This window comes from Arvicola amphibius, chromosome 3 (genome assembly GCF_903992535.2).
Source record: "Arvicola amphibius chromosome 3, mArvAmp1.2, whole genome shotgun sequence".
Taxonomy (NCBI): domain Eukaryota; kingdom Metazoa; phylum Chordata; class Mammalia; order Rodentia; family Cricetidae; genus Arvicola; species Arvicola amphibius.
Window position 1 is genome coordinate 122,413,233 of NC_052049.1, and position 24,523 is coordinate 122,437,755.

General features: G+C 47.7%; 1 protein-coding gene across 1 annotated transcript in view; it reads left to right on the forward strand.

The window, feature by feature from the left end:
- Gldn (gliomedin) overlaps positions 1–18,989 on the forward strand; it is a 46,632-nt gene extending 27,643 nt beyond the window's left edge. Inside the window, 6 exon segments of the mRNA XM_038324345.1 lie at positions 10,141–10,287; positions 11,438–11,557; positions 12,672–12,755; positions 13,176–13,301; positions 14,451–14,601; positions 18,509–18,989. Coding sequence (XP_038180273.1) covers positions 10,141–10,287; positions 11,438–11,557; positions 12,672–12,755; positions 13,176–13,301; positions 14,451–14,601; positions 18,509–18,989 — 1,109 coding nt within the window.
- The last annotated feature ends 5,534 nt before the right edge of the window (positions 18,990–24,523 follow it).

A 24,523-nucleotide genomic window follows, 5' to 3' on the forward strand; every position in this document is an offset into this window, starting at 1 on the left:
GACAGGGCGCGTCGTGCTCTGCATGGGACACTGATGCACTTCCACCCGGAAGCTGTCATGTTGAGATGTCAGGAATCTTCTTTGTGGACCAACACGGTTTATGTCAGAACAGAGAGAACAACTCCCTAGGGACTGACTTCTCTTTCTGCAGCTGGAGATGTGTGGGAGCAGGTTGGGTCTCCACAGCCCCCCCCACCCGTGCACACAACCCAACGTTCCTGCGAGGGCTCCCCCTTTGCTCTGTTTCTATTGCCACTTCCTTCCCAGCTACCCGCTGTTTGGTTAACCACCAAGGGACTAATGTCGGCCTTTGTGGAGGATTTTCCTGCTTAGAAAAACAGTTCCCAAAGCTTGAGGAGAGAGACAACACTCAGGTCTCCCAAGGCTGGCTCCTAAGTTAGGATCCTCTCTTAAGGAAGCTTGCAAAGGGATTCTATTGTCCGGCCGCACTTCCTCTGGGCTGCTGTGCGCAAGCACAGTAAAGGCCTATTGACACCAGGTCTGTCATGCTCACGGGGAAGCCTTAAGGAGGCCTGGTCAGGGTGAGATAGGCTCTGAAGACCTCTCAGGCCCATCATGGGGGCTGTGGAAACGGAAAAGACCTACATGTGGCACTGTGGGACTCACAGAACACTACAGGGCTTTGGCTTTTTTTTTTTTTTTTTTTTTTTTTTTTTTACATCAGATAAGGCAACTAGTAAAAAAGGCAGAGAGAGAAGGATCTTAGCCAGAGACTGTACCTGGTCCCCTATGTGCAGCCTCTTAGCTCCACAACCCTGGACTGGTCCTGGGCTAGGAGAGATAGTAGGAACTTCTTTTGAATCAGCTCCTCACCAGCACCTGTGACAGACAGCTCCCCCTCCCAGCACCTGTGATAGACAGCTCCCCCTCCCAGCACCTGTGACAGACAGCTCCCCCTCCCAGCACCTCTGTCAGACAGCTCCCCCCTCCCAGCACCTGTGACAGACAGCTCCCCCCTCCCAGCACCTCTGGCAGCTCCCCCAGCACCTCTGGCAGCTCCCCCCAGACCCTCTGACAGCTCCCCCAGCATCTCTGGCAGCTCCCCCCACTCCAGCATCTCTGGCAGCTCCCCCCACTCCAGCACCTCTGGCAGCTCCCCTCCCCCAGCACCTCTGGCAGCTCCCCCCAGACCCTCTGACTACCCCATCAGCTGTCTAAGTGAGAGCCGTGGAGAGGGCGAGAACTGTTGAGCTCCTCTGCCCCTTGGCAAGCCCACCTGCTTGCCTTTCCAGGGGCAGCCATGCAGATGACAATGGGCAGACAGCACCCGAGTCTACTCAGACTTCACCCGGCCAGCAATTACCATGGGAATTACAGAGCAGGAGAGTAATTACAACTCCCAGTGCTCGTCAGCACAGAATAGCGATGTGCAACCATTTGGTGAACCCTGGGAAGACACTGAACTTACGGCGAAGGCTAGAAAATTAATATTCCAGGGGCAGGCTTGGGGGGGGGGATACCATCTTGGAAGTGGATGTGGGGCAGATAGAGAAGAAGAGCTTTCTGAAAGGTCTGGGACAGAGCGCTGAGCGTGAGGACACGTGACTAAGTAGTCATGTCCTCATGAAACCACGAGAAGGACAGAAGATTTTATTCACCTATGGAAAGCATGCTTATGTGGCAGGTACTAGTCTAGACATTGGTCCAGAAGGGATGGAGCTGCTTAGCCTTTGGAGAGACAAAGGCAGTTCCTTCCTCCCTCTGAATGTTCACTGAAACACACTGACCAAGACACCTGCAGAAGAAAGGCATTGATATACCCACATGCAGGGAGTCGTGGCTCAGTCCCCTCCAGAAACCTGCACCTATAGGGAAGTATTGTCAGTAATGACTACAGAGAATGATTGGCTTTGAGATGGAAATTAGTTTGCATTGATAATGATCCTATCTGGAGTTTGAATGAGCCCAATGGACAGCCATGATCTTATAAGGAGAGACTGGTCCTTAATCTTTTCTGAGATAGATAACCTACCACCAGACCCCAGTCAGGTGTGGGAGGGCAACAACCGTCTTTTCTGATGCTATCTGGTCTTCATGCAGATGCTGGGGACTTCAGAAACCCTCTCCTTGAGTGTGAGTGGGTGGAGGACCTTGATTCTAAGCCTGAGTTGGAATTCAGTGTTAATTCACTTCTACCAAGTTGCTCATCCTGCAAAAATATAGCATGCTGGAGAAGCACGTTCTCCAAGCTGCAGCACCTTCCTGAAGCTGACGTGGTGACTGGGAGACGTGGGAACCAGTGTGTTCAAGCATAGACTGTTCTAGCTAGAGAAAGATGGAGGCCCTGTGGATAGAGATCAGTTCTGAGCCAGCTGGGGTTCAAGAGCAAGGAAGACATTGGCTAGGTCACCTGGAAGCAGATCCTGAGACCTTCCCTCTTCAACCTTTCCCAAGCCAGAGGCGGTTTCAGGAGAAGAGAATGGCGGGGCCACAGGGGGTCCAGCTGTGTCTGGAGAGCAGTGAGAAACCCCTGAGGGGTCTCAGGGATCGGAGCTACCTTTCCAAATACCATGGTGGCCACTCCCTGGAGAACACTGTGGCACCAACTCAGGAGTGAGAGGGGGCCGAGGCAGGGACAGAGGAGGATGAAGAAAAACTGATGAAATGGACTGATGTTTGGGGTGACTTTAGTGCTACTGATAAAGTATAGAAAGACTGTCCTGCCTAGCTGGACCTTGATGGACTGCTGGTTTTGAGGTATGCAGCCTGGCCTAATTCAGCCTTAGGGAAGAAGTCATGGGCACACCATGGGATGTTCTAAGCTGAAGTACCTTAAAATATTCAGGGGACTTGGAAATGCAGGTGACCAGTCAGAGGGAACCCCAGGACTTGAAGCATACCTAGAGAGTCATCCCAAGAGCTTGTGGGAAAGTATGGGGATGATCACTGAGGTGGGGGGATCTAGATTGGAACCCCTAGAGACAGCAGCATCCATGACCCCTAGAAAGGGGTCATCAGAGGGATCCAAAGGAACACTGGGAAGGTGTTAAGCAGGGGAGGAGCTTTGCACAAACAGGACCCTGTGTTGAAGATAGTTTCTGCTGGAGAACTAAACAGAAAGGCTAAGAGAGAGGTGGTTAGCATGTCGGAATTAAGAAAAGGGCAGGTCCCAGTGAAGGAACTGTAGAGAAGAATAGAAGCCCTGGGTTTGCAGGTTGAGCCCACCCTTGAGTATTGGCAGGGACCCAAACTAGCTAGGCATGAGCCTAGGAGCTAACGGCCTTCAAAAGCAGGACTAGGGAGAATAGGAGCCGGGACAAGCTCCTGTGTTCATCTGGTTTTGACCACTACGATAGAACACCTAATGCAAACAGTATAAAGGAGAAAAGGCTCATTTCTGCTTGAAGCTTAGAGTTGTCCAGGCATGACAGCTGGCTATATTTCTGGACCTATGGAAGGCAGAGCCTCATGGTAGAAGGGCATGGCAAGCGAATCTCCTTCCCTGTGGCAGCCAGGAAGTAGAGAACAATGCAGGAAAAGGTGAGGAGAAAATGCCCTTCAAAGATAAGATCTCAATGACCATTCCTCCAACCGAGCCCTGCCCTCCACACTCCCATAATGCCATCCCGTGCTGAATACATCAGTGTGCCAAACCACTGTGACAGCAAAACCCTTGTGGTCCAATCATCGCTCTGTGTGAGGAGGGTGGAGTGGAGCAAGCGTTCAACACACAAGCCTCTTGTGGATGCTTCGTGTCTAAGCCATAGTAGCTGCAGAGGAAAACCAACATGATGAAGCAGAGCTTGAGACTTTAATCAGAGTGTGTCCAGAAAAGTCAACACCCTCATAGCTTCCAACTTCAGAAACAAGAACAAAACTGGGCTTGGAGCCCGGAGGCTTGGTGTGGGCCCTGGCTGCACACTGACCAGTTGTGAGCCCTTGTGCAGGCTGCACGATCACTGCATTCCAGTTCCCCTAGTGATCCTGTTAACCTCACAGTGCTTTGGGGAAGGCGAGTTAGTATATACGAAGTGTTAGGGCCGGCCGGACACATGGCAAATTCTGTAGTAGTAGTCATTTCTTTTTTTCCCTTTTCTTTAAGACAAGGTCACTGGGCTGGGGAGATGCTCTTCCAGAGGTCCTGAGTTCAATTCCCAGAAACAGCATGGTGGCTCACAATCACCTATAATGAGATCTGGCGCCCTCTTCTGGCCTTCAGGCATACATGGAGGCAGAACACATATACATAACATAAATAAATCTTTTTAAAAACCTTAAAAGACAAGGTCTCTAGCTCAGACTGGTCTCAACCTCCTTAAGTAGTTGAGGGTGACCTTGAATTCCTGATCCTTGCCTCCATCCCAGGAAATGGAATTGCAGAGAAGAGCCACCAAGCATGCTTAATGTATTGCTGGAGGTTGAACCCAGGGCTTTGTACATGCCTGGCAAACACCCTACCAACTCATCTACATTCCCAACATGCTAGTATTTTAGCTAAAAAAAAAATCCTCCCTTCATTCTGTCATAACCATGTAATTTATAACTCATTCAAAACCAAGTAATTTATAATTTATTTATAGTATATATTTTATAACATTTAAAAATATCTATATTTAAACTATATATTATTAATATGCTTTTAATTGACATATATAATTGCAATTATATTACAGAGATGTAGTGTGACATTTCAATACATTGAAACAAGATATAATAGGCAGATCAGAGTAACTGTCATACTAATTATAACACACCTTCGTGAAAGCAGAATTGGGGTTTCAAAGGCAGTTGTCTCAGCCACACAGTGAGTTCAAGAACAGCCTGGACTACATGCGACCCTGTCTCAAACAGACTACACAATTTCTTTATATTGGGAATATCCCAAGCCATCTCTGTTAGCTGTTTTTAAGAACTCAATGCGCCCCATCAACTATTGGTACCCTATTTTGTTTCTGTAGGGTAGCTATTCCTCAGTCCATTTCCCTCCACACAGATGAAACTCCCTTTCCAGGGCCCCCACCCTGTCCAGGTTTGGCAAACACTTCTATATGTCTGCTCCTTTGGGATCAACCTTACCTCCATATATAAGTGAGAACCTGTCGTATTGTCTCTCTGCCTAATTCATTCTCCCTTCTGTGTTGTCCTGACCAAAGGGAAGTGGGGTGGATGTTTCCTGCATGAGGTTGGAAACCCTGTCTTAGCTTTGGAGTTGGGAATGAGAGACTTGACTGTCGGTTATGTACCTGCATCTTCCACGAAGTCTGGCATCCCAGGGCCTCAGAACCGAGTGTTTGCTTTCTTTCCGTCTGCCTCACATTTTCTCTCTTTAAGACTTAGTTATGGTGTCTTTGCTAAAAATCATATCTTCATTTTAAGAAAACCAAAAATATTGCTCTCCTTTTAATGCACGGCTTGAGATTGGGATTTGTCCCTCTGCTTTGCCTTAGTTAGTGACAGATGGTACTGCCCAAAATAAATTGTCCTCCCTCACCCCCTGATGTGAAGACAGTGAAATTGACCCCAGCCTGGAGTCATCACAAGCTTTGTGGCACTGTTTCGAGTGGGCAACCCCAGAAGAAAACAGAAGAGCCATTTCTCCCTTTGGCGTTAGGCAGGGATAATCTGACCCTTCTTCTCTATCAGATTGTAACTCAGAACCAGTGAGGAGTCACGGGACAAGTGATGATGCCAGACTGTGGGTCATTCCATGTTACAGTGTCACTGTGCAGGGTGGGCAGCTCTGACCTAACCTGCATCAGGGTAGAAGATGCTGTGCACACAGTGAATGATGGTTGGGTGGTGCCAATGGGCGGCCAAGGTGGATTACCAACAGAGGATGCTTTGTCACATGTGATAGTTAAAAAGAAAACAAAAAACGGGTGTGATGGTATATCCCTGTCACCCCGGCTGGAGAGTGACAGGAGCAGGCAGATGGTTCCTTCCCTGGAGTTTGCTGGCCAGCTAACCCAGACTAAACATCAAGCTCCAAGTTCAGTAAAGAGACCGTGTCTCAAAAAGTATGATGGGGCCAATGATATGGCTTAGCAGTAAAGTGCTTTCTGTACACGTCTGATGACCAGAGGTCAAGTCCCAGGACCCTCGAGGGGGAAGAAAGAACTGATTGCTACAAGTTGTCTTCTGACCTCCACATGTGCACACCCCACCCCACACACAACCAATCTTTTGTTTTCTTTCTGTTTTTTTGAGACAGGGTCTCTCTGCAGAGTCTTGACTGGCCTGGAGTTCACTACGTAGGCCAGGCTGGCTTCAAATGCACAAGAGAGCTGCTAGCTTCTGCTTTCTAAATGCTAGGATTAAAGGCATGGGCCATCATACCCAGCTTTATTATTATTATTATTATTATTATTATTATTATTATTATTACAAACAATATGGTGAAGAGTAATGGAAGAGAAATGATATCAGCATCTAGCCTTTAAATAATGTGTGTGTGCGCACACACACATACACACACACACACACACATGGCAAAGACAGATTGCTTGTAGACACAACATTCACCACTGTCTTTTACCAAAAGCTGAAAAATGGCCATGCACACCTCAGCTAGGAGGCAAAATGCACCCTCAAGCAAAGGCTCTGCTAGCTCTGAATACTGCCTCTGTCAAGGCTACATTACAAAATGAACACTTTCCTAGTATCATATGGCCTTTTTGAGAAAGGAAATGAAAGGCGTATAAGGGAGGGCTAGGATAAAGGAAGGGGAATCAGAGGGCAGTGCAGGCACACTCTCAAGTTAGAATAAAGCGCTGGAAAGCCAAGGTGTGAGCATCTCACACCATTTCCCCCAGTGCTGCTGAATGTGGGCTGCACGGTCTTTAGAAGGTGTCAGGAGCACTTGGTGCATCGTGCAGGCGGAACTCTATAGCAACCACACCATCTTTTGTCTCCTTTACATAATATGCCAAACTGCTCATTTAAAATACTGACAAAGGGATCCCTTCTCACGCAGAGGGCCCAGATAAGGACTTTTGTCACTTTTCAGCCAGAAGTCCCAGTGTCTCCTGAGCAGGAATGACCCAGAGCCATGAGCTCCTAGTACTGCTGTGAAGATTGACTTCTGATTCATGGCTCCCTGCTCAACAACTGTAGGTGCAGAGTAGGCAAAATGCAGAGGTACTGGCGAGGGACACCTGTCCCTCTTTACCTCCTCCTGCACTGTCTCCTCTCCATGATAGCTGGGATTCACATGTTTCATTTCGACTGCTGTTGTTTTCTGAGACAGGATCACAGGGAGCCAGGTTTGCTTTAGATTCTCTAGGTAACCAATGATGATCTGAATTCAACTCCTAATCTCCGCATGGCACCAGGTCCAGCTCTAGATTATTCTTACAATTAGCTGGAACCTAGCCAGTAATATTTTCTTCCCTACGTTTTGATTTCATGCTTCTAATGCTGGAGACTGATTCCAGGACCCTGTGCTAGGCGAGTAATCTACCACTGGCCTAACCCAAACCCTGGGTTACAATCCGAGGTGAAAAATCTCTGTCACTGAAAAGCCCTGAGATGAGTCAGCTGTGGCCAGGCATAGTGGTTCTCAGAAGGCAGAGGCAGGAAGATCTCTGTGGGTTCAAGGCTAGCCTGGTTTACAGAGTGAGTTCCAAGACAGCCAGGGCTATGTAGGCCCGGTTTCAAACAAGCAAACAGAGCCAAATGAATAGCTGGTAGCACAGACAAGGTTGAGGCTTGAATGGGAACTGATATAAATGAATTCTACAGTGCCTTCCAACCTAAGATTTTTTTGTATTCATTTAGAACAATTTTCCTAATGCTGAGACCCTTTAATACAGTTCCTCATGTTGTGACCCCACCATAAAATTATTTTCATTGTTACTTCATAACTATGGTTTTTCTACTGTCATGAATCATAATGCAAATATCTGTATTTTCCAATGGTCTTAGGCGATCTCTGTGAAAGGGTCATTTGACATTCCCTCCCCAAGGGGTCATGACTCACAGATTAAGAAATGCTGCTTTAGAACCACTATGATGGATTGCAACATGGTTGGCATAGGTAGAATGTTCCAGATATGGATTGGAGATGTGACTCAGTTGGCCAAGCAGTCATCTAGCCAGGACAGAGCCCTGGGTTAGCCTGAAGCCTCACGTAAACCAGCTATGATGTGCACACTGGGGATCCCAAAGGGAGGCAGAGGATTGCTGTGTGTTTGAGGCCAGCCTGGGCTATCTAGTGAGATCTAAAAACAAAACAAACAAGCTGGAGGCAAGACTTCGCCATCCCAGCGAGTAACTAGTTAGGAAGTTAGTCAAATGAATGGGACATAGGGAAAGGGGTGGGAGAGAGGTTACTTTGATGGGACCTACAGAGGGGGCAAGAAACTGGCAGGTAATTCTAGCAGAGAGAAGAGTCCACGTCATCTTGGTTACAGACACTGAGAGGAAGGATACGCTCACACTAACAGATGTGCCTGGCTCTTCCCTGATGCCTGCAACCTCCCTTTGAGTGACATCACTCTCAAGCCGTATCTTCAGGGGACGCTTACCAAGTGAACAATTGTTTCTTGAGATAAGGAGTCTTCTATCTGGTTAATTCTTGATGGACTTACCTTCCTTTCTCAGAACCCCAAGATGCTTGTGTACTTGTAACTTCAAGCCACTCTTTTTAAAAGATTCCTTGAAATGTTCTACATAAACAATCAGGCCATTTTCAAATTAAGATAGGTTTAATGTCCACCCCCAATCAGTGAGCCTTGTGTCTCTTTTTCTCTGGAAGATCAAGCTTTCTGCCTCCAGAGGAACGTTAGACAAAGAGGAGGCACGTGACTAACTTTGCCTTGTTCTGGATATTAATGTATGTAGCCTCTCACCGGAAAGGATGATCTCAACATTTCTCACAGACTCTCTCTTGCAGATGAGGAAGTTCCTTTTTATTCCTAGTTTGATGAGGATATCTTTGAGACTATGCTGAATGCCATCGCATGCCTTTTGCGCCCTTTGAGCTATGCCTTTCCTTGTTAATATGCTGAACTACATTTACTGAACGACTTGAGTTCTGGAGTCTGTAGCGTCGGGCAGTTAACTACAGAACACATTTAGGGTAACTTGGAGTGTGCTCATTTAGTTTGGGCTACAAATTAACATTTAGAAAAGTTCCTTGAAAGCTGAATTCTAGTGTGTTGACCAGGCATTGGGTGGAGCCTTGAAAACGTCTTAGCCTAGCAGTGGCACTAGACTATTCCCAGGAAAGGCGGCTGTGGACACACAGGGAAAACAATAACAGAACAAAACAAGCCTGGATGGACCAGGTTGATTCGCAGTCAATATTAATCGTCCCACATTGGACCTTACTCCCATCCCGCGTTAACCTTGCTCCCATCCCGCCTTGACCTTGCTCCCATCCTGCCTTGACCTTGCTCCCATCCTGCCTTGACCTTGCTCCCATCCTGCCTTGACCTTGCTCTCATCCTGCCTTGACCTTACTCTCCATGTTTTCTTTTTCTTTCTTTTTTTTTTTTGTTTGTTTTTTTGTTTTGTTTTTCGAGACAGGGTTTCTCTGCAGCTTTAGAGCCTGTCCTGGAGCTAGCTCTTGTAGACCAGGCTGGTCTCGAACTCAGAGATCCGCCTGCCTCTGCCTCCCGAGTGCTGGGGTTAAAGGCTCTCTCCATGTTTTCTGATTGTCTCATCTTGCCATTGCAACCAAACAGCTGACAGAAGCAACCTAAGGAGCCAAAAGTTTATTCTGGCTGGTAGTTGGAGGTTACAGCCATCATGGCAGGGAAGTAACAGCAAGTGGAGGCAGCTGGTCATCCGCCCTCCCATGTGAGCTTAGCATCCCTTACCACCACCACTTCAACTTTGCTAAGCCGCAGGCCCAGCCCACCTCTCATTCTGCTGTAAGAAATAAAGAGCGTAGATAGCAGTGGCTGTGCCGACCCATGGTCCTCCTAATGACATGTTCACCTTCTGCGGGACGGTGCCTTACTCAAACCATCATTGCCTCCTTTCTAAAATGCTCTGAAAGCCGTCCCCCAGAGCCACTGGGAAATACCATCCCATAATGAGTGTGGAGCAGCATCGCTGGAAGGGTGGTGAAGGATTTCATGGTTGGTTTACAAAACTGCTCCACAAAAGCACAATCATTACAAAGAGGGAACCAGAACTGTGTGCATGAGTTAATACATCATTTTCCCCCAACAGGGTTACCTGGAGCCACGGGAAACCCAGGGGAAAAGGGAGAGAAGGGAGATGCTGGTGAACTGGGCTCTCCTGGAAATGAGGGCCCCCCGGGGCAGAAAGGTGAAAAGGGAGACAAGGGAGATGTGTCCAACGATGTGCTTCTGACAGGTAGGTTCTCTGACGCCAGGGCACAGAGACCCGCCCTGTCCAACCCAGACACCAGGGCGCAGAAACCTGCCCTGTCTAACCCATGGACCACTCTGGTAGCTTTGATCTTCTCTGGCCCTCTGCTCTGTAGCACGTTCCAAAATTCTTTCTTTCCTGACTTGTTTGAGGTAAGGCCTTGCGTCACCCAGGCTGGAATGGAGCTCATGGTATAGCAGAGATTGACCTTGCCCTGTGCTCCTGCTCCGCCTTCTGGGTGTTGGGACTACAGCCATGATGCTCAGCATGACATTCTGTGTTTTCAAAGCTGTGAGCCTTTGTCCGTTCACTCTGAGTCTGGTGCCTAGCATGAGTAATTTATCTCATTGCCATGGTCAATAGGGTGTGGAGGGTCCTGCCTGAAATCCCAGCACGGGGAGGCAGAGGTAGTGGGATCACTTCAAGTCTGACTGCGTGGTAAGACCAAGACCACAACGTGAACAGAGGCAGTCTGACTAACTCATGGCTATTCCACTGTACTGTGTGGTGCTTCTCCTACCTGACGACTGTTGAGTGCAAGGGTTTCAGGTGACAGGCGACCAGTCTCCTCACAGATATTCTCATAGGCTCTAGGATTAGATGGTGATCAATTTCCTTAGGAGATGAGGGTATAGCTCCGTAATAAAGTGCTTGCCCAGCTTGCAAGAGGCCCTGGGTCAAATTCCCCAGCACAAGAAGAATGGGAAGGACAGAAGGTAGGGGAGCAACGGAAAAGAGAAAGGTGAGGGATAAATAGAGGAAGAAGAGGGAGAGGAGAGGAAGAAGAAAAGAGTTCCTTCAGGATTCTAAGCAGTCAGAACTGGGGTCCGCTAGCCCTGCTCTAACAGAGGCCAGGTCTCCTGAGAGACACTGCAGCTGGGACCCTGCCCTAGTTACTTGTGACCTTAAATTAACCACCACTTCCCAGCAAAACTCTCCTGAGAGGATCCCCACACCATCTCACAGAGGGACTTGGCAGAGATCCTGCACAGAATGGACCCCCAAGACCTACTCTGGTCATCTCTAGGAAGGGGTGCACACAGGGGAACTCCAGAGCTGCTCTCTTCTCTTTCCCTAACGGGAAACTGTCTCTGTGGAAAACACTTTATCAGTTTCTCCCCCTTCTTCTCTCTAGGTGCCAAAGGTGACCAAGGCCCTCCTGGCCCACCTGGACCCCCAGGGCCTCCAGGCCCACCTGGAAGCAGAAAATCCAAAGGCCCTCGGCAGCCAAACATGTTCAATAGCCAGTGTTCAGGTACCGTGCTCTGCCCCCAAGGAGCCCACTCCTTATGCTGATGATACCTCTCCAGACTTTGTGATCAAATTTGGAAAGAGGGAGATTTTGTCCTAAATGAGATCCCTCCCACAATACGCTCACAGGGAAGTCTGAATCCGTGCCCCGGGCACAAGGACCATGACAGGCCAGCGTCCGTGTCCCAGGCACAAGGACGGTGACAGGCCAGCACTGAACCTCTCAGCCCTCCCCTCACGGCTCTCCTTGCACTTTTCCATTTCTCTTCTCCCCTCCCCCCAACTGCAGCAGAATTTTATCTGGTTTGATTTTTAATTCCTGTGACAACTGAAGAACACATTGTCACTAGGTCACCTGAGGGCAACATCTTGAGGGCTCAGCTGTTAACTGTAGCAACAAATTCCCGAGAGTGAAACCCTGGGAGATAGCGGAGCGGTCAGTTCGGCTAAACCTGGCAGAGAATGATTATTGCATTTCCATCAGGATCAGTACTGTGTGTGCTGGGGGAGGTCAGCCCGGAGCTCCACGGCTACCATGTCTAAGCTACATCTGCAGTCCTCCGCCGCCACTTAGCAGCAGATGATGTGGTCAGCCACGGTGTTACGTACTTAGTTCTTTCTGATTCCCCTGACTATCCTCTGGCTTACAGACAGAAGACAGACACCCAAGGAACTATCTGGCCCTGCTCAGTTTAAAAGTTCCTTAGAAACGAAGGGTCATAATAATGGAAAATATTTCAACCGTGGATTTAGAACTTGAGTGGTTACCCAGAATGCCTTGCCTGTCTTAAACCACAAGGGACAACGTGACCTTCCATTTCTGCAGCAGATGTGAAGGAGGACCCTCACCTGGGATTCTCTCTGACTTTCTCCAAACAACTGCATTGTTTGCAATAGTGTTCTTTCTCGATGTTTCCAGGGAATGAACCCAGCTATCGGAGTGAAACACTGTCAGGGAGCATATGGCTGGGAATTGCTAAGAAAGCAAGCAAGCAAGAAACACGGCAGAAAGGTTAAAATGGATATATTCAGGTCTTCGCGAGGAAGTGAGGTTATAGATATAAGCCTGTATAACCTCAATGTGGCAATAGCATCTGCTTTGACCGTTGCCATTTTAGGTGAGACGTGTGCCATACCAAATGATGACACCTTGGTAGGGAAAGTTGATGAGAAAGTAAATGAGCGCCATTCTCCGCAAACAGGTACACACCCTGGGCTCCCTGGGCATCCTGGGCTCCCTGGGCATCCTGGGCATCCTGGGCTCCATGGGCATCCTTGGCTCCGTGGGCATCCTGGGCTCCGTGGCATCCTGGGCTCCGTGGGCATCCTGGGCTCCGTGGGCATCCTGGGCATCCTGGGATCCCTGGGCATCCTGGGCTCCATGGGCATCCTGGGCTCCCTGGGCACCCTGGGCATCCTGGGCTCCCTGGGCATCCTGGGCACCCTGGGCATCCTGGGCTCCCAGGGCTCCCTGGGCCTCAGTGCCAGTGTGCTTTACCAGCCTGCACAGGCCCGAGATTCAGTTCCCTGCACCACATGCAAAAATTGTTTGGAAATTCAAAACTGCATGCCTTACTTGCCATAACTGTTAGGCAAGTTATAAGTTGGTTTTCCGCTAACAGAATCCATGATCATCTCCATTGGAAACCCAGCCCAAGTACTAAAAGTGAGAGAGACCTTTGGGACTTGGATAAGAGAGTCTGCTAACAAGAGTGACGAGCGTATCTGGGTGACAGAGCATTTTTCAGGTACCTCCCTCCAGAGATGGCCCATGCGGTGCTGTGATCCCATCTACTGCCCGTCTTCCTTCAGGCTTGTTCCATATGCGCAGGTCTGAGGTCCCCACTAGTGCGGGTCTAAGGCCCTTTATCTTAGAAAGTGCAACTAAGTGGGAAGAACACTTTCCGATTTGAGATGGGTTGGTTGCAAGCTTTGTATTCAGTCCTAGGGACCTGACTATCCAGTTTTAACACGCTAGCCCAAAGGAAATAAACAACATGACAGGTTTTATCAACCAAACCATAATGTGGAAGTAATATGAGAGACAATTATGCCACACAAGTACTAACCATTCTGGACATACACACACACCAAATGACATACACACTATATGTGTGTGTGTGTGTGTGTGTGTTTGTGTGTGTATATACATATATATGTGTGTGTATATACATACATACATACATACATACATACATACATATATGTGTGTATGTGTGTGTTTAGTGATGGTTTGGCTCTGCACTCTGATCTTCAGGCAAGCTTTATTTGTTAGATCACAAGCAAAACATCACCACAAACCATCTGGCTCTAAGATCTAGTATGTTCAGAGTAATGTAGCCTTAGACAGAAAACACAAATTCTGTGTGCCTCTCCCATTGTTCTGAGTAGATACCATCCTGTGAGAGTACTTTCGGCCATGTTTCTCACATGTTTGTCGGACAGAGCCCAGGGAAGAGGGAAAAGAGTCATCTCACAGCCTCCCCGTGTCTGAGGTTAGGCCCAGCCATACTGTCCCAGAGGATATGATTGATGTGACCAGTGGTAGTAACTGTGGCCTCATCCCAGAAGGGTCTGAGGGTACACATATTTTATCATCACTAACTGATGAGAGCAACAATAACCCTCATCTACCAAGCTGAGGGTTTGGGGCTCAAAGGAAAAGAAAAATGCTGTAGAGGGGTAGCCATGGTCTTGGTGGGTAGCCAGGGGTGGGCGGCAGCAAGCCATCACTGTCCCGAGTGTGTGTTCCTGGGATAGGTTTGTGCTGCCCAGTTTTATACACAGTATAGAGTAGGGTAGGTGGGAGAGGACACAGGTTCTCTTAGCAGCCTGTCTTTTCATGGGCAGACCCATGGTCGCTGATGGATAACAGCCTCCCCGCTTCCCTCCTGCAGGAATCATGGTGAAGGAGTTCAAAGACCTGCAAGCTCTTCTCAACAGCAGTTACACGCTCATCCACCTCCCGCATTACTTCCACGGCTGCGGGCATGCGGTTTTCAACAACTCTCTCTACTACCACAAAGGGGGCTCCAACACCATAGTGAGGTGAGCCAGCTGGACTGTGGTGCCCTGGCTGTGTCTCCGCATGGGTCATGCTGTGCCCATTGTGTGTTGTCTTCTGTGGTTGTTTAGATGTTGTGTGTTGTCTTCTGCGGTTGTTGAGATGTGCCTAGATAGGTCAGTCAGGGGTTGTTCCCCAAGGGAATGGTGGAATATGGCGAAGAAGCCCCACATCCTGGTCCCTGCCTGGGGTCTGCCTTTCTTGCTGATGTGGACCCATGAGAAGATGAGAAGCAGGAAGGGGGAGACATAGAGTGTGGCATCTCATATCCTTTGAGACAGGAGGCAAGCAGAGTAGAGGCCTCCTGGCACAAAGCGCCATTCTCTGACGTGGGAGAGAGGCTCACTTTTTTCTCCTTTCTCTTGAGACAAGCTATGCTGTTAAAATTCTTTCCCTGGGAAAGACATAAACAACATCCATCCCTCCGCCTGAAGTCACAGTGACAAACAGAAGTATGATCCCACCATAGTTCAGTCTGGGGAACCAATGAGTTCTGAGGCTTACTTACAGAGCAATGAATGAGGGGCTACCAGCAGGAACACGGGTGACCTTAAAGCAGCCACGCTGGAAAGTCTACACACAGTATGGGTGATGGCTGCCTCTTTCCCCCAGTCCTTCCCCACTGAAATACTCCAGTCCCTTCCCAAGACCCCAAGGCCATAAGCAATTAGGGCAGAACTGCTCACAACTGGTTGGGAGGAGTGGCCAGATAGTTAAGTGAGGAACCCGTGATCCCCACCCTCACCCCCATGAGGATACTCAGGTGAGGGAAGGTCAGCAGCCATTGAGCCCAGCTATAAGCAGGCTTAGCCAGTTTGGAGTGAAGGAAAGCAGACAGCAAATGCCCCTCCTTTCCTCACACTCCTCTCCCTCTCTCCCATCATCTCCATTTCCACTCATCTCTGTCACCCTTCTGGGACAAACTCTCCAGTACTGGTAGAAGGGAATTCACCCCCTGCTCTGCTTCTCCATCACTCTCGTGTCTGATGTCTGGTTAGCTGGCAGCCCCCTGCTGCCACGTTACCAGGGCTACCAGGCCACAGTTGGCTTGGGGGGCTTCTGGGGTGAAGTAGTCCCGGAATGAGAAATGAACTCTTTTAAAAATGGGGTTTGGGAGTTTTATCTTTGAGGTATGGGGTCAAACCCAGGGCCTCACACATACTAGAAACAGTCTTTGCCAGCGACCCTTTTTTCCTCTTTTATTTTTATTGTGAGAAAGCCTTTTCCTTGGGGGAATGTAAAGAATACTCCCCCCCTCCTTCCAGAGCACTAGCAGGCAGAAGTGTGGTTCCACTAAAGTCTACCTTGGGGAACTAGTGAATTTATTGGGCATGCGTTTAAAGCTCGGGTGACCCCCAAACAGTTCCACCACCAGGATGTCTCACCCCAGCACTGATGATGTCCTTCCCCCAGCTTCACAGATTGAGTCCCAGCCCCACTGCAGTGAGGAGCACTCCCCACAAGGCCACATGCAACTGAGGTGGAATTACAGACAAATGGCCTGAATCTCGGGCAAGGATTCAGCAACCCTTCCAGTCCCCAGTGACCTAGCAAGCAGTCACCAAAGCTAGTCGCAGGGCCTGCGGTTATGCAGACAACAGTTGCTATGCTCAGAGCACACCAGTCTACAGCAGTCTTGCCAAGTTGCCCAGACTGCTCTTAAATTCTTTGTGTGGCCAGGAAGGCCTTGAATTTACTGTTATACACCCTAGAGAAAGTTACACATCACTACAAGTAGAATCCTTTATTTAGGCCTGTGACCAAGAACTGACTCCAGCTGTAAAGACTTCTCCTCCCTAAGCAAGGCAGGATAGGGTTTATAAAGACACTCCCGCAGCTGAGCGATGGTGGCGCACGCCTTTAATCCCAGCACTTGGGATGTAGAGGCAGGCAGATCTCTTTGAGCTCTAGGCCAGCCTGGTCTACAGAGCAAGTTCCAGGACAGGCTCTAAAGCTACGGAGAAACCCTGTCTCGAAAAACCAAAAACCAACCAACCAAACCAAAACAAAAAACAGGAAAGAAAGAAAGAGAAAAAAAAAAAGAAGCCCCGCAATTTGATCATACTAGGGGTGGATAGAGGGTCAGTTTCAGAAGGTTCAGTTCAGTTGATAAAATGATTTAGGTCGTAAAACAAGGGACCTCCTGAAGACACATGAGAATGTCTGCTCAGCAGAATGTACCCAGTGTTGTGCCCAAATCTGCAGTCACCCAAAAGCCAACAAGGAGACAGAGTCCCGTATGTAAAAGCAAAGAGCCTTTATTTTAATCAAGCTTTAAACTCGGTCTTTCTGCATGTCCAACGTATTGGAATAAACAGAGAGCCCCGAGCTCAGTTAGAGTTGGGTTTTTATAGTAGTAAAGGTGGGGGTGAAGGATTTCTAAGGTTCAGGACCCCTGAGTAGCTGACATTTGTCTAGGGGTGTCCTGGTGAATGTGTGCTAGCAGGTGATCCTGTCTACAGTGGTTGAACATTAGGCATTTCCTTTGGATGGTCTGTTTTGGGTGGTGCTCAGGTAATCTTAGTTTATGGTCCTTCCAGCAACCAGGTATTGCTTCAGGGTAAATTACTGAGACTCAGGCCTCCAACAGAGTCCTTCTCTGGCAGTTGATAATGGTTGGAAGTAAAGAACTTCCTTTGGGTGATCTGTTCATATTTAGCTTATGGCTGGCTCCTACACCCAGCAGGGGCTGGGGAGAAGTGAGATAAAAGGCAGGATGGAGTTAGCTAAAACTAAGAGGAAAGGACACTCTGGGCATTTCATTTAACATCCTTCCGAGTATTTGAGATTGGTGGTCTTGTACTACCACCAGGCTTGGATGAGCTGACTGGGCAGAGAACCTAGCACGAGCCTAGACCTATATCAAGCCACAAGCCTAGAGCTGAGGGAGGGGCAGAACTGAACCAAAGTCAGTTTCTGTGGGGCAGACACCTCCCCCACCCACGCAGGCTGGAGAGTTGTACAGAATTCCAGCACTAGGGAGCTGGTCCTGCTGAGCCCTGCCCAAATGCTTGCTCTTTTCAGGCCACTTGCCAACTTAATTCAGATTTTCTAGTCTGTTTCTGTTTGTCGTTTTATTTCCCCCTAAATCACAGTAACACACGCCTTTGCCTTCTGCGGTCTGCTGCTCAATAGCGCCCTCTGGTGTTTTCTTTTTACCTAACATCTTACATAGCCTTACCGATTTAGGTACTGCTTGAATCATAATGGCCTTTTTGATAATGTTCCGGTTTGAAGTCTGAGAAATCAGACCCCAGAAGCTAAGGAACATGGAATTCCATGCTGTGGTTGTATTTCTCAGCCCCTACCAGACAAGAAAATTGCCTTCATAGCCTATGCTACATTCTCTTCTCTGCTGGTTACTTTTCTATTAAATTCTCCTAAATTCTTAAACACACACACACACACACACACACACACACACACACACACACAGAGAGAGAGAGAGAGAGCATGGAATATACAGAAAGCATGGGACTTTTAAAACTCAAATTTAGGGGCTAGAGATGTATCTCAGTTGAGAGAGTGTCTGAGGCTCTGGCTTTGATCTCCAGCACTGCAGGTGCTACTTGCAATCCTAACACTTGGCAGGTGGGGATGGGCAGGTTAGGTGTTCAATGTCATCCTCAGCTAATTTGAGGATGGGTTTTAACACCACACTGCTGTCTCACTTTGCTCCTGGTAGCACAGGCTAGACACTGGCCTTCACATCCTTGCTGCCCAGAACACTGAAGGACAAGTAGAAGTTGCCTGGAACATTTTGGCAACAGAACACCAGGCCTCGGCCCAGCCCTGCTAACTTGGTCCAATTTTATAAGGAGCCTAATAAGCTGCCCGCATCCACAGACATGGTTACCCCACTCTGATTCATTCTTTAAAATCATGTTTCAGATTTGAATTTGGCAAAGAGACACCCCAAACGCTGAAGCTTGAAAATGCTTTGTATTTCGATCGAAAATACCTCTTTACAAATTCCAAGACTTACTTCAACATAGCTGTGGATGAGAAAGGCGTCTGGATTATCTATGCTTCGAGTGTGGATGGCTCAAGCATCCTTGTGGCCCAGCTGGATGAGCAGACGTTCTCTGTGTTACAGCACATCAACACCACGTACCCCAAATCCAAGGCCGGCAACGCCTTCATAGCCCGAGGGATTCTCTACGTCACAGACACCAAAGATATGAGGGTCACATTCGCCTTCGATCTGCTTGGAGGAAAACAGATCGATGTGAACTTTGATTTCAGAATGAATCCATCTGTTCTTGCCATGTTATCATACAACATGAGGGATCAGCACTTATACTCATGGGAAGACGGTCATTTGATGCTTTATCCTGTGCGGTTTTCGTCGGCAGCATCAAGTCAACGATAGGCTGCTGCCTGTTTCTTCCTTACACGCCACGTGTTTGCTAGGGCTTCCTCCAGTCCAAAAAAGCTTGTCTGTGAAGGATATCCAGGTACCTGGAGCTTAGCCCCATGCTACAGGCACTTGTGCAATCAGCGAGTTCCCTTTAAATGGGGTTGCTTAGAGAGCTACAGACAGGAAGTGGAAATGGCTAAGATCTTGTGATTCAGCAAGCTGACTCTCCTTGGGCCTTCGTTTCCTCATTGGTAATATGAAACATCTGAGTATGTTGATAACAATGTCCTCTACCTGCCCAAAATTCTGGGATCCTTGGCTGATTAGAGGTTAGATTGCTTTCTGGTTGGATCCCCCCTCCTCCTTTACATGTAAACAAGTTTATCTGCAGCTTGAGGGATGGACTCATTTGGCATCTAGAGAAGGCACACTGGCTCCTAAGGCTTCTAAGGTAACTGTTTTCCATAATTTGTTATTTTTCTCTGAATGTGCACCTGCCACCACAGAATGGTCATTGTTTCCGGCTAAGTATAAATCCAAGGTTAGTAAGAACTGTGAATAGCTGCAGGCTCAGGTCTCTACATGAAACTGTGCCCAGCCCTTCCAGGTGCCAGTCAACTTCTGAACTGTCTGTTCGTTGCTGGGGAGCGCAAACACGGCATCCTCAGCTCACAGCTGCTTCTGAAAGGCTATGGGATTGCTACCAGAGTATTAAACACTAAGAGGGCAATAATCTAGTTAGAACCTCGGAAGCAGAGAGGCACTGTCTGCAGTTACTCCCTAGATTGAGGGCAGACAACGGGCTCAGAGGCCAAAGCCAGCACATCTCCCATTCCTTTAAGTGGTATCACATTCCTGCACCTAAGAATCACACTGCAGACCCTGAGAGCAGGAAAGGACAGCAGTTATGAAAACCCCAAACACTGAGCAGCCCTTTACAGAAAGAAGGGAAAATGCCGACTTTAATCTAGACATGAAGTGAGCCAGAGTCCTGGAAGGGCTTACTCCCCAAGTCCCAGTCAGATGGAGAAGTGGCCTTTTATTTGGTGGCATTTTATGTGGCTTGAGTTTTGGCAGAGAGGAAAGCTAAGAACAGCTTCAGATGAAGTGAACCTGCAGCCAGGGAGACATTCACTCCCTAATGGTTCGGTTCTCAGGGTTTGAAAATGATCTAGTTTAATTGGCTTCTACGAACCCTTAACCAAGCATGTTTTCTGCCAAGCCCATCAGCCTGACACTGAGTTCCCCAGGCAGGGCCGTGGAGGTCAAGAGGGAGCTGGGACTTTCATCGTCCCTTGAAGACAGGAAGAGAAACTGCAGAAACCGGCCAGAAATGCCTGGCCCGCAATTTGTTCCAGTGTGTGTTCTGAAATATTCTCAGTGGCCCTGTGACCTGGTTTAATCTTTTTAATAGAGGCACTTTCAGACTCAGGGTGTGCACATTTAACTGTTTAAATTTTCCCGACCTCTGAAAACACCCAGGCAGCTGTGAGTGGTGCCCTTGTTGAGTTCTCAAGGTAATGGGTCCCGAAGCTTCTCCACGTCTCCACTTGCTTGCTTCTGCCAGTTGACAGCTTTCAAAGATATTCTCTCTAATTCAGTAAGGAGTGCTCCTGTTTTTTCAGTGTCTAATGAATGCTATTGTTCCTTTAAAGTATCCAAATATGTGTTACTGTTTCTGAGTACAGTAGACCTGGATATAAGCAAAATTCCCTTACTATTACTTAGTAGTGTTGTGAGAATAGGTACAATACTAATTGTACACATATCACAAGCAAAATAGTTTAGTTATTGAATTAGCTCACATAGTTTTGGTATCTGAACTATCTTAGTCTTTTTGTTTGTTTGTTTGTTTGTTTGTTTGTTTGTTTGTTTTTAACGGGGTCTGTGTATGCCCAGGCTGATCTCAAACTCCCTGAGGTCAAGTGATCTTCCTGTGTCGGCCTCCTGAGTGCTGGGGACACAAACACATGGCTCTTTGTCTCTCTCAATTGTGGGTAAGGAATCATACACTCACTACTAGAGCAGCTCATGCTGAGACTTTTGTTTGTTTTGTTTGTTTCTTTTCAGTATTGATTTTTGCTATGGTACAGTAGGAATAGAGCAAGTAAGGCTGACTGATGTTTAGTGACAGTGTCTTTACAGAATAAGAATTACAATTTTAATTTTTTCTTGCAAACAGTACTTCATTCTATATATCAACACACACAAGCACACCCGCGCACACACCCGCACGCATGCACACATGCACACTCACGTGCACGCACGCACACAGGTGTTTCAGGCTCACTGCTAAAATAGGAAGCACAGCTTTGTGTTTATAAGTCAAGATATGGTTTTAACCATCCCTACTGCCATTTATAGCCAGAGTTGTTCTAAAAGCACTTTGCATATCTCTGTATGAAATCAAATAATTCTTGAATTCTTCTCAAATCTAAAGTAGATACCATTCCACTAGAAACCATACCTTTCAGCTCTAAAGGTAGGCCAGACCCCATATACCCCATCGTTTTCTTTCAGCTGCTATCGGGTTCAGCTAAGGCTGCACAGGTGCCTCTGGCCTCGATAAATCATGAGGCAGAGGTGATGGGATGGGGGAGCGTTCTAGGCTGAATATCTTGGATCAGTTCTGGCCTTGGGTTCCTCCAAAGTCCTTTTACTCTCAGAAGGAAAAGGTAAAATGTCAAATGCAAACGCATAATTCTTGAAATGTCAGCTGTCGCCTCCCAGTCATCCACAGAGTGCTTGACCTTTGTCTGTCTGGTGTGGAGCTACCCGAAGGAGAAGTGAGGGACGGAATTCTTCAGCTTTCATCAGTGCTGTGGCCTTGTTTCTTGCATCATTCCCATCTGTAACTACAGATTCCAAATGACCAGCAAATAACAATTGTAATTAGTAAAATAAAATAATCACATGTAGAAACAAGTGCATTGCTGTTTTTACCTCTTGGTATATATATATGAAACACAGCTCAGCTCAACACTGAGGTAGAATTATGTTTGGTGGTTTCTCTGTAGAGACTTTGCTTGCTGGTTCTGCCTGAACACTGGGCAATCATTACCGTGGACTGTCCCTGCTATAGGAAAACATGAAAAATGGACAATTAGGAACCAAACCTGTTCTCATACGCTCTCTGTTGCCTTGACCAAGAGCAACTTGGGGAGGTAAGGGCTTATTTCAGTGTACACTGTAGCCCATCATATAAGGAAGCCAAGGCAAGAGCTAAGAAAGAGGATTGTGGAGAAATCCTGTTTAATCCTTGTGTTCAGCCAGCTTTCCCCTACAACTCAGGGCCGCAGGCACAAGTGTGGCACAGACCACAGTGGGCTGACCTTCTCAACCGTCAATCCAAACAGTTCCTCACAGGTGTGACTGTATGCTAATGGGATGGGGGCACTTCTTTATTTGGGGTTCCCTCCTCCTAGATGTGTCAAGTTGACAACCCAGATGAGACCCACAGAACTGGGTGCATTGTAGTGAGGGGCTGTGGGCTGCTTTCCTGCAGCCCTGCTCCTGATCGCCGGGCTAGCTTGTACCCTGAAATAATTACACGGAAACTGTATTCTTTTAAATACTGCCTGGCCCATTATTTTCAGCCTCTTACTCACATCTTGACTAACCCATATCTAATAATCTGTGTAACACCACGAGCGGTGTCTTACCGGGAAAGATTCAGCATACGTCCATCTTGGGCTGGAACTTCGTTGCATCTCTCTCCCTGAGGAGAGGCATGGTGGTCTATCTCACTTAGGAGAGGCATGGCATCTGACTGAGCCATCTACCTCACTTCGTTCTTCCTGTTCTGTCTACTCCACCCACCTAAGGGCTGGCCAATCAAACGGGCCAGGCAGTTTCTTTATTAGCCAATGAGAGGCCTCCATCAGTGCATAGAGATGGAAACACAGTGGAGATCTGATGACATCAGCGGGGCAAAGTAACTAGATTGGTATGAATTTGGACAAGTTTCAATTCGTTGGAAAAAGACTAAGAGTATAGCCTACTTTGTTGGCTAGTTTTATGTCAACTTGATACAAGCTAGAGTCTTTTGAGAGGAGAGAGCTTCAATCAAGAAAATGCTGCCATAAATCTGGCTGTAGGTAACCATGTAAGGCATTCCTTTAGTGATTGATGGGGTAGGGCCTGGCCCATGATGGGTGAGGTCACCCCTGGGCTGGTGGATCTGGGTTTTATAAGAAATAAGACTGAGAAAAGCCATGGGAGCAAGCCAGTAACCAACATCCTCCACAGCCTCTGCATCAGTTCCTGCCTCAGTTTCCTGCCCTGTTTGAGTTCCTGCCCTGACTTCTTCTAATCATGAACAGTGATGTGGAAGTTTAAGCCAAATAAACCCTTTCTCCCTGACTTGCTTTCTGGTCATGGTATTTCACTGCAGCAATAAGAAACCCTAATTAGGAGTCTTACATTCCTTGATTATTCTATGTGGAATACTCTTAAAAACTGTACAATTCTTGAGAAATTATAATTGCTCTGTTCCTAAGGCAGAGGCACACTGTCACTAATTTCTATGTGTTGGTTGGTTTGGTTAAGCAGGTAACATTGTCAGTCCACCAAAAAAATCATCTCTTATTAATGCTGTGAATTTACACTAATATTTTTGTCAGCAGTTCCAGAAGCTGATGCCTATGGAGTTTCTTGGTGGCACTTCTGCCCCCAGCAGCTCGGTGTTCACTGCTTGTGACCTTCGTAACAGAAATAGTACAAAACAGAGAAGCCGGAAAAAAATAAATAAGGTTCTTGTTTCCTGTAAGTGGGCTATTCAGACTTTGTGTGCAATTCAAATATCTTGTAGCTGCTGGAGGTGGGATTTTGAAATAATGACGAGGGGATGGAGAGATGGCCCAGTGATTAGGAGCAATGACCGCGGCCCAGGTTCAACTCCCAGCACCCACAGAGCAGCACATAAGCGACTCCAGATCCAGATGATCCGACACCCGCGCACAGATGTATATGCAAATGAAACACCAATGCACACAAAACAATAATAAATTTTAAAAAATTAAAATACTGATGAGTTTATCTCTCAGTGTCACTTCTTTCCTTCCTAATAAGCTCTTACGGTCAACCTTGACGAGTGAGGTTGTTTCAAATTAGGTTTTTTTTTTTTTAAAGTGTGTGTGCACGCGCGCGCGCGCGCGCGTGCTCCCTGCCAAGTCCAGAAGAAAGTCCCACATCCCCTTGGAGCTGGCTTTCCAGCCAGGTATGAGCCTAAGGTCCTCTGCAGAGCAGAGCAGAGCAGGCTCTTCACTAATAAGTGGTCTCTCCAGCCCTCAACCAAATTTCAGCTCCTAAGTATAAGCTGCCCTAGAAGTCTGAATCCTGTGACTAGCACTCTGGTTATGTCAGGATGCTAAGCTTGTTTGCCAAGGAGCCGTGTTCCCAGTCACAGGATAGGGCCATTACAAGGCACATACCCAACACCATCATTTTAATGTCCTGCAAAGTAACACACCAGAAGACGGCTAACACCCCAAAAGCAACTCAGATGCTAAAGTAGATGCTTGCCTGACTTTATCACGGCTTCCACC